At 39.7% G+C, this 10,315-nt stretch overlaps 1 protein-coding gene across 2 annotated transcripts; it reads right to left on the bottom strand.

The window, feature by feature from the left end:
• Positions 1-151: 151 nt before the first annotated feature.
• Positions 152-9,169, bottom strand: LOC103456994 (MICOS complex subunit MIC26). Of its 2 annotated transcripts, none has more exons than XM_017301818.2 (9): positions 9,061-9,169; positions 8,605-8,730; positions 8,351-8,473; positions 6,467-6,499; positions 6,066-6,120; positions 5,301-5,396; positions 5,130-5,221; positions 1,326-1,415; positions 152-1,162 (listed from the first exon to the last, which is right to left on the bottom strand). In XM_017301818.2, the coding sequence occupies exons 1-9, from the start codon at positions 9,082-9,084 to the stop codon at positions 1,109-1,111; spliced, it is 693 nt and encodes a 230-aa protein (XP_017157307.1). In that variant the 5' UTR covers positions 9,085-9,169; the 3' UTR covers positions 152-1,108. The 2 variants fall into 2 exon arrangements, with proteins under 2 accessions (XP_017157307.1, XP_008395118.1); XM_008396896.3 differs by having other exon boundaries at positions 6,443-6,499.
• Between the last annotated feature and the right edge of the window lie 1,146 nt (positions 9,170-10,315).

Raw genomic sequence — 10,315 nt, forward strand, 5'->3', positions numbered from 1 at the left:
TGGGGGGCGCTGGAGATTCATCTGCATGTCAGTTAAATTACACAAAATTATGTGTAAAATATGCTTAAATATTTAAATCCAACCAATTAAATTAAAATGTTTTTTCTGCAACAGCAAGAAAATGTTTACAGTGTGAAAAAACCTGAAAAGATCAGAAAACTCACCAAATGTTTTATTATTAAATAACATATTTACTGACATTTAGTGAGAACATGCAGCCATGCATAAACATCTATTTAATAACATTTACGATGGATAAACACACAGAAAGCATCATTAGTAAGTATTTTAATCATCGTTTGGCTGCATCTTTAACTCATTTTCTGGATTAATTATTTAACTAAAACAATTAAAGACATAAAAGTTCCTGATTAGTTAATTCTGAGACAGTTTTAACCCATATTTAACTCTTATCTTCTACATTTCACAGGTTTTGATCCATAATATGAAGTTTATGTGACTGTAAAACAGGCTGCACAGTGGCGCAGTGGGTAGAGCTGTTGCCTTGCAGCAAGAAGGTTCTGGGTTCGATTCCCAGTCTTTCTGCATGGAGTCTCCATGTTCTCCCTGTGCATGGTGGGTTTTCTCCAGGTACTCCGGTTTCCTCCCACAGTCCAGAAACATGACTGTCAGGTTAATTGGCCTCTCCAAATTGCCCCTAGGTGTGAGTGTGTGTGTGCATGGTTGTGTGTCTCTGTGTTGCCCTGCGACAGACTGGTGACCTGTCCAGGTGACCTGTCCAGGTGACCTGTCCAGGTGACCCCGCCTCTCGCCTGGAACGTTAGCTGGAGAGGCACCAGCAACCCTCCCGACCCCACTGAGGGACAAGGATGAAAGAAAATGGATGGATGGTGACTGTAAAACAACAGGAGGTGTGAGACGGCAGTGAGGTGTGCTGCAGGCGGGTTCTGCTTGGTTTGGACAGAACCAGTGAGGAAACAGAACTGCAGATGATTCCCTGTCAGCAGGAAGACGAGACGATCCAGAGAACTGAGAGTTCGTGTTCAGCTCACAGGAGACAGAAAACGATGACGAGCGGAGGAGGAAGAAGGTTTCCTGCTTCCTGGACCAGGCGTCCGTCCTTCAGAGCGCCGCTCTGTTCAGCTGATCAGCCGTTTCTGCCGCTGCTCTCTGCTCCCTCCGACTTCCCGGGTTTCACCACCTCAAACACAGCAGATCAATATTTATCATCATTAAACTGGAAAATAATCATCTTTCACATGCGGAAATATTCTGAAATTAAAAGAATAGCAGTTCAAACTCGTCAGAGTGAGGTTAGGCGGAGCCAACAGAGGTCACAATCATGCTACTTTTCCCAGACTGACCTTTTTCTTGCCAAACAGGGGATCTTTCCACAGAGTTTCCATGGCAACGCGGCCCTGCCGAGTCCAGGTGAGCACCTGGTCTCGACTCAACTGGTGAAAATGGAAAATAAATGACAATAAATTCAAAAAAATCTCCATCCAAACTTTTTATCACAAGAACCGAAATGAAACAGTGAAAAGACAAATAGGGCAGAATTAGAATAAAATAATATGAATGATAAACAGTGGTAGGCACTGCTAGCTAAAGTTTAGCTGCACTAATCCTGAAGCACTAATTATTAATTTCGATAAGCGCTACACCGTTTAGTGGAAGCTAATGCTAAACAGCTAAATTCCATGTGTCAGAAGAAAAATGTGAAAAGGTTTTCTAAACAGTTCAAATGTTATTTTTTCATGTTAGCTTAGCGCAGCTGGTTGGTTGTTCATTAAAGTCAAAGCAAACTAATCATTTGAATTTACTTGAATAAAGTTTCACATCATCAGTCTCAGAATATTAAAATCAAACCATCTGGGATTTTTCTGCTCATTTCAGAGATCCCAGGTTCTGTTGAGGCTCCGGTCCGACGGGTCGGCGTGTTTCTCACACCGAGCCGCGGTGGAAACTTTACTCACAGCTGCAGTTTCCTCCAGGAAACACAAACCGTCCTGGAGGAAACGAGTCCAAAGGGCAGGAAGGCGGCGCCGCCTGGAACGTTTTCACCCAAATGAACCCGACAAGCAGAACGGGCGGCTGCTTCCTGAGCTAAACGTCAAATATTTCATCTCCAGGATTCTCCCATGAAACTGGGAACCAGTAAACCAGTAAACCAGTAAACCAGTAAAGCAGTAAAGCAGTAAAGCAGTAAACTAGTAAACTAGTAAACCAGTAAAGCAGTAAACCAGTAAACCAGTAAACCAGTAAACTAGTAAAGCAGTAAAGCAGTAAACCAGTAAACTAGTAAACTAGTAAACCAGTAAAGCAGTAAACCAGTAAACCAGTAAACCAGTAAAGCAGTAAAGCAGTAAACCAGTAAACCAGTAAACTAGTAAAGCAGTAAAGCAGTAAACCAGTAAACTAGTAAACCAGTAAAGCAGTAAACCAGTAAACCAGTAAACTAGTAAACCAGTAAACCAGTAAAGCAGTAAACCAGTAAACTAGTAAACTAGTAAACCAGTAAACCAGTAAAGCAGTAAAGCAGTAAACCAGTAAACCAGTAAACTAGTAAACCAGTAAACCAGTAAAGCAGTAAACCAGTAAACCAGTAAACTAGTAAACCAGTAAACCAGTAAAGCAGTAAAGCAGTAAACCAGTAAACTAGTAAACTAGTAAACCAGTAAACCAGTAAACTAGTAAACTAGTAAACCAGTAAACCAGTAAAGCAGTAAACCAGTAAACCAGTAAACTAGTAAACCAGTAAACCAGTAAAGCAGTAAACTAGTAAACTAGTAAACCAGTAAACCAGTAAAGCAGTAAACCAGTAAACCAGTAAACTAGTAAACCAGTAAACCAGTAAACCAGTAAACTAGTAAACCAGTAAACCAGTAAAGCAGTAAAGCAGTAAACCAGTAAACCAGTAAACTAGTAAACCAGTAAACCAGTAAAGCAGTAAAGCAGTAAACCAGTAAACTAGTAAACTAGTAAACCAGTAAACCAGTAAAGCAGTAAAGCAGTAAAGCAGTAAACCAGTAAAGCAGTAAAGCAGTAAAGCAGTACACCAGTAAACCAGTAAACTAGTAAACCAGTAAACTAGTAAACCAGTAAACCAGTAAACCAGTAAAGCAGTAAAGCAGTACACCAGTAAACCAGTAAACTAGTAAACCAGTAAACCAGTAAACCAGTAAAGCAGTAAAGCAGTACACCAGTAAACCAGTAAACTAGTAAACCAGTAAACTAGTAAACCAGTAAAGCAGTAAAGCAGTAAAGCAGTAAACTAGTAAACTAGTAAACTAGTAAACCAGTAAACCAGTAAAGCAGTACACCAGTAAACCAGTAAACTAGTAAACCAGTAAACTAGTAAACCAGTAAAGCAGTAAAGCAGTAAAGCAGTAAAGCAGTACACCAGTAAACCAGTAAACTAGTAAACCAGTAAACCAGTAAACCAGTAAACCAGTAAAGCAGTACACCAGTAAACCAGTAAACTAGTAAACCAGTAAACTAGTAAACCAGTAAAGCAGTAAACCAGTAAAGCAGTAAAGCAGTAAACTAGTAAACTAGTAAACTAGTAAACTAGTAAACCAGTAAACCAGTAAACCAGTAAAGCAGTAAAGCAGTAAAGCAGTAAACCAGTAAAGCAGTAAACCAGTAAACCAGTAAAGCAGTAAAGCAGTACACCAGTAAACCAGTAAACTAGTAAACCAGTAAACTAGTAAACCAGTAAACTAGTAAACCAGTAAACCAGTAAAGCAGTACACCAGTAAACCAGTAAACTAGTAAACCAGTAAACTAGTAAACCAGTAAACCAGTAAACCAGTAAACCAGTAAAGCAGTAAAGCAGTACACCAGTAAACCAGTAAACTAGTAAACCAGTAAACTAGTAAACCAGTAAACCAGTAAAGCAGTACACCAGTAAACCAGTAAACTAGTAAACCAGTAAACTAGTAAACCAGTAAACCAGTAAACCAGTAAAGCAGTAAAGCAGTAAAGCAGTAAACCAGTAAAGCAGTAAACCAGTAAAGCAGTAAAGCAGTACACCAGTAAACCAGTAAACTAGTAAACCAGTAAACTAGTAAACCAGTAAACCAGTAAAGCAGTACACCAGTAAACCAGTAAACTAGTAAACCAGTAAACTAGTAAACCAGTAAACCAGTAAACCAGTAAACCAGTAAACCAGTAAAGCAGTAAAGCAGTACACCAGTAAACCAGTAAACTAGTAAACCAGTAAACTAGTAAACCAGTAAACCAGTAAAGCAGTACACCAGTAAACCAGTAAACTAGTAAACCAGTAAACTAGTAAACCAGTAAACTAGTAAACCAGTAAACCAGTAAACCAGTAAAGCAGTAAAGCAGTAAAGCAGTACACCAGTAAACCAGTAAACTAGTAAACCAGTAAACCAGTAAACCAGTAAACTAGTAAACCAGTAAACTAGTAAACCAGTAAACCAGTAAAGCAGTAAAGCAGTAACCCAGTAAACCAGTAAACTAGTAAACCAGTAAACTAGTAAACCAGTAAACCAGTAAAGCAGTAAAGCAGTAACCCAGTAAACCAGTAAACTAGTAAACCAGTAAACTAGTAAACCAGTAAACCAGTAAAGCAGTAAAGCAGTACACCAGTAAACCAGTAAACTAGTAAACCAGTAAACCAGTAAAGCAGTAAAGCAGTAACCCAGTAAAGCAGTACACCAGTAAACCAGTAAACTAGTAAACCAGTAAACCAGTAAACCAGTAAACCAGTAAAGCAGTTAACCTCCTGGAGTTTAGCAGAGATGCAGAAAATGAAAGAAAAAGTTCAGAAATGATCTGATGTCAAAATGAGGTTCAAAGGTCAAACGGACGCCATCTTTGTTCAGGCTGAATCTGTGGGCTGAAATGATCCCAGAAACATTTGGATGAATGTATCAGATACGGCTGATAATAAATAAAAGCGTCATGGCAACCAACAAGTTTCAGTAAACTGGAAAAATCCAATTGAGTCCAAACCAGTTCAAATGGTCCGAAACCAGTCAGAACCATTAACCCGACCCAAACCTGGTTTAGCTGGGTCAGAACCAGAATCTGGTCCAGTTCTTTCAGAAAAACCCAGAGTCAGAGGAGACAAAACAAATGATCTAAACCCTGAAAGCAAACCAGAACCAGAACCAGAACCAGTTGTGGGTGGGTCTGCTCACCTGGGCCAGGCCGGCGGCCTGCTGGGGGTAAAACATGGAGGCGCTGAGCGCCATGAGGCCCGCAGGAAACGCCACGCGCTTCAGCCTGGAGCCTGGAGGAGCAACACAATGTGTGAGACCGACCCGGTCCAGTTCGACCCGGTCCGGTCTGATGTCCAGAACACAGAATACCTCTGGCCAGGTAGAGTCCCAGGAACCCGGAGAAGCCGATGGCGGCGGCGCTGGGATAAAGGTCCGGAGGCGGGTCGCTGAGGAACCGGTACGTTTCTGAGGGAACCAGAACCAGAGTCAGAACCAGAACCAGAACATAACAACATCCAACAACAACCGGGCCGCAGCTGTTCTTTTTTATTTCTACTATAATTAATTTGAGTTTTTCTACTTTTTTTCTTTCTTTTTGTCTTTTTAAATTTTTATTTTGCATTTTTAGTCTTGATTCTTATTTTATTACATTTTGTTTTGTTTTTATTTTGTCAGAATTTCGTTATTCATTTATTTTTTAAATTAAGATTTTGTGCATATTTTATTAATGTTTATTAATTATTGGTTTGAATATGCATCAAATTATTTTGTTTTGTTTGATTTAAAGTTTACAAATTTGATTTATTTTTGTATTTTTTCATCTATTTTCTCTGGATTATTATTTAACTTTTAATTTTTAATCAACCTGAATCCCAAATATTATTCTGTAAATTAACACAAAGGGAATATTCATCATTTTATTCATTTTAAAAGACAATAATAACAAATTTAATTACATTTTTTATGTAATCACCATTTCACTTCCAAAGTGAAAAACATAAACTTGTTTCTTTTAAACAGTTTCTGCACAAACATCTTATTTTTTAAACATTTTTATGTAAATGATTTGCTCTGTCAGGAATAAACTGAAATATTCTGCAGGTCAGTTTTTGGCGGCCATCTTGTTCTGCTCACCTCTGATGGTCGACAGCGATGCGTTCAGGGTCGGCTCCGCCGTTCTGTACACCCGCTGTGAGGCAAGAAAAAATGGATTTGATTTTAACAACAGCTTCATTTTTATATAAATTATTATAACATCCGAATGAATAATTAAAATAAACACAGTTAAGAACCAACAGTCCATCAAACAGGTTGTTAAAACAGACAAACTGATTCATCACTGAAAAACATTATGTCAAATTATTGATATAAAAAATTACTTAATGATAAAAGCATTTAAGAAAAACCAGTAAAACTTAGTAAATAGTTTTTCACATCTTATAAAAGTGAGTTACACCAGTTTTCTGTGTCTTTATATTGTTATAAAATTATCACTAAAACATTTAAATAACCTTAATGACTCGGTCTGAAGTTACCTCAGCTTCCTCTGCTGCCAGTCGGACATTTTGCTGCAAAAACAAAACAATAAAAACTCGTTAAACTTTGTATTAAATTATGAAACTAATACAGCAGGAAGTCAAACTGCATGATGGGAAAATAACAGCCGAGTTGATCTGGGTTCATGACGACATCCAGATGAAAACAGATCAATCAGAAGCTGAACTGCTGGAGATCCAAGAGTTTATTCAAGTTCTGGGGCAGAAACTAATTATTCTGGACCATAAATTATTCCAATAACTGGTAATACTGTTGTTTTCAAACAAATTTCAACTAACATAATAATATAAATGTAATAATAATATTATATTTTATATTATATATAAATCCTTTAATTGCTAGAGAACATTTGTCACTGGAAAACATTTAAATACACAAAACAACCAAAACAGCAATAATTAAAATATATTATGAATTCTCAGTAAACATCCATCCATCCATCCATTTTCTTCCTCTTATCCGGGGTCGGGTCGTGGGGGCAGCAGCTTCAGGAGGCCCAGACTTCCCTCCCCAGCCTCTTCCAGCTCCTCCAGGAACCCCAAGGCGTTCCCAGGCCATAGAGAGACATCGTCCCTCCAGCGTGTCCTGGGTCTCCCCTCCTCCCGGTGGGACCTGAACTCCTCACCAGGGAGGCGTCCAGGAGGCATCCTGACCAGATGCCCGAGCCTCAACTGGCTCCTCTCGACGTGGAGGAGCAGCGGCTCTACTCTGAGTCCCTCCCGGATGACCGAGCTTCTCTCTCTAAGCGAGAGCCCAGCCACCCTGCGGAGGAGGAAACCCATTTCGGCCGCTCGTATCCGGGATCTCGTTCTTTCGGTCATGACCCAAAGCTCATGACCATAGATGAGGGTGGGAACGTAGATCGACTGGTAAATCGAGAGCTTCGCTTTTTGGCTCAGCTCTCTCTTCACCACGATGGACTGGTACAGCGCCCGCTTCACGGTAGACGCTGCCCCAATCCGCCTGTCGATCTCCCTTCTTCCCTCATTCGTGAACAAGATCCCCAGATACTTAAACTCCTCCACTTGAGGCAGGACGACCCCCCTGACCCGGAGAAGGCACTCTACCCTTTTCCGGCTCAAGACCATGGCCTCGGATTTGGAGGCACTGAGCCTCATCCCGGCTGCGAACCGCTCCAGTGAGAGCTGCAGATCAAGTTCCGATGAAGCCAACAGGACAACATCATCCGCAAAAAGCAGAGATGCGATCCTAAGGCCTCCAAAACGGATCCCCTCAACACCTCGGCTGGTCAGAGATTCTGTCCATGAAGGTAATGAACAGAATCGGTGACAAAGGGCAGCCTTGGCGGAGTCCAACTCTCACTGGAAACGAGCCCGACTTACTGCCGGCAATGCGGACCAGACTCTGACACCGGTCATACAGGGACCTGACAGCCTGTATCAAAGGGCCCGGTACCCCATACTCCCGGAGTACCCCCCACAGGGTCCCCCGAGGGACACGGTCGAACGCCTTCTCCAAGTCCACAAAACACATGTAGACTGGTTTGGCGAACTCCCATGCACCCTCCAGGACCTGCTGAGGGTGTAGAGCTGGTCCAGTGCTCCACGACCAGGACGAAAACCACACTGCTCTTCCTGAATCCGAGGTTCGACTATCCGACGGACCCTCCTCTCCAGGACCCCTGAATAGACCTTACCAGGGAGGCTTAAGAGTGTGATTCTCAGTAACCAAATAATCCAAAACACTAATTTCCGTTTCATTCGGATTTTATGTGATGCACAGAAAGCCGTGAATAGAAGTTTAGTGGAAGGAAAACCACGGCTGTTTTCTACCTTCCCTTCTGCTTGCGTTTAGAACAACCTCCCCACAGCATGCTGCTGCCACCACCGTGCCTCAGCTACCTGACAGCTGTCGGTGTACGGCGTGGCCCATTTCCTCATCGACGCCATGCTCTGCTCCAGCTGACCCGCTTCCGGCTCCAGCGGCGCCAGCGGCGCCTCGGGTCTGGTGTAGAGGGATGGCAACTGGAGCAACCAGCAAAAACAGACCATGTTTCAGATTCATGGTTTCCTTGGTAACTAATGTCTGAATTTAACGACAAATCTGAGTTGAAAGAAACTCAAAACAACCCAAACCCAGTTGCTGATGACGTCACCTCGTCGATGCTCAGAGCGGCCTGGGAGTTCTTCTTCTTCTTCCCCTCGCTGGCAGCCAGAACCGAGCCGCTCATCAGAGCCGTTAACCCCGGAGCCGCGGCAAACAGCGACGCCTGGCGGAAGAACTGCGGCATGACAGCAACACGCAGAGATGAGTCCAAACAGTCCGTAGCGTTTTTATTCAAGAAAAAATACATATAATCATTCAAACATAAAACACAACGACGAGAAGAAGAGATAAGTTAAAATGTCAAACACTCGTTTTTTTATTTTTACATATATTGGCCTGTTTAAGTGTTAGCGAAAGCAGATAGCAACATGCTAAAGACCGATGCGGACAAAACCTGCGCAGATCTTCACTAAAACCTCAAATAAATATAAAAAAACTGCGAAATACATATTACTGATTCGGATTACATCTGGAAAACATGTAGAATAATGTTCAGCATAGTTACCTGTCTGAGAGAAATCATTCTCATTCAGATGACGTTCGCTTTCCTACGGCAAGCCGCAGGAGAACTCTGCGCATGCGCGTTGATGGAAAATAGAATCGCCTATGAGAAAACAAGACGTTTTCTCATATGTGTTAAATTTGTTTACTGTAAACTGGAAATAAAATGCTTAATTAGTTCTTAGTTGTACTATTAACATTTTTTTTTCGTTTTAACAGAAAATCTAGTGAAAATAATCTGGCATCTATTTAAAAATCAAACTGAACCCCAAAAATTACATTATACTGATAATGTAATTTTCAGTATAAAGTCAAATCAAATTAAACTTTGATTTGACTTGCATTTGTTATTTTCTAAATTTATTCAGTTAAAAATAATTTAAAGTAAAAGTAATTCTTGATGTAACTCATATGATCAGCTGCAGATGCTGATGGCTCAGGATCTCCTGCAGCAGTCAGTGTTACAACAACTCTGAAAAACCTCTGACTTAAGACACTAAACATTTTATATTTATGGATTCGTGTCCCTCCAATATGTGGAACTAAATAAAATTCTTCTGGGACATAAATGCAGCAGGTTTCAGTTTCTACATCCTGCATTTTAATGTTCCTCTATTTAATAGAAACATAAACAAACCAAAAGCTGACAGAACAAATCAAGTTGATCTGTTTTTAATCTGTAGGTCACATGATGAACAAATGGAGGTTTTTATTTCACACATTAAAATTATTCAAACATATTTTTCTTTAATTAAACAATTTAAAAAAGAAAAAATGAAAAATACATTTAAAAATATTTTTCACAAAATATTTAATTAAAAAATGAAATACGTTTTTTTCTATTTAAATAATTTTTTAAATACAATATTTATCTCAACATTTTTAAATATTTTTATAAAATATATTTTTATATAAAAATATACATATTTTATTATATATAATAAATATGTTATTTAATAAAATGTAAAATATCGATTAATAAAAATATATTTACTCTAATTAAATGTATTGTTCATATATCTAAGTTGTAATTAATAATATTTTTCTAGCTGCTACAGCTAGCAACAAAAGTTAGAAGGAAATGTTTGTATTTTTTATATAAAAATAACCTGCATTGATGGGTTAAGGTGGTTATTTTCCAAAATGATGCTACAAAGTTTCCTGATTATGTTCAGATTTGTCCATAAAACATTTCATGAAAAACATTTGTTAGGAAATAAATGATAAACAAGTGAGGAAAATAAAAACTCGGCAGCAGC

The sequence above is a fragment of the Poecilia reticulata genome, chromosome 20 (assembly GCF_904066995.2).
Source record: "Poecilia reticulata chromosome 20, P_reticulata-male-v2, whole genome shotgun sequence".
Classification (NCBI taxonomy): Eukaryota; Metazoa; Chordata; class Actinopteri; order Cyprinodontiformes; family Poeciliidae; genus Poecilia; species Poecilia reticulata.

What these genes read in the sequence shown, in the direction of transcription:
- LOC103456994 (XM_008396896.3), bottom strand. Translation starts at nt 9,084, where the DNA reads ATGAGAATGATTTCTCTCAGACAG. An exon ending in ATCGCTGTCGACCATCAGAG is followed by an intron (nt 5,397 to 6,065) that starts GTGAGCAGAACA and finishes TGGTTCCCTCAG; the next exon opens with AAACGTACCGGTTCCTCAGC. An exon ending in CCCTGTTTGGCAAGAAAAAG is followed by an intron (nt 1,163 to 1,325) that starts GTCAGTCTGGGA and finishes GCTGTGTTTGAG; the next exon opens with GTGGTGAAACCCGGGAAGTC.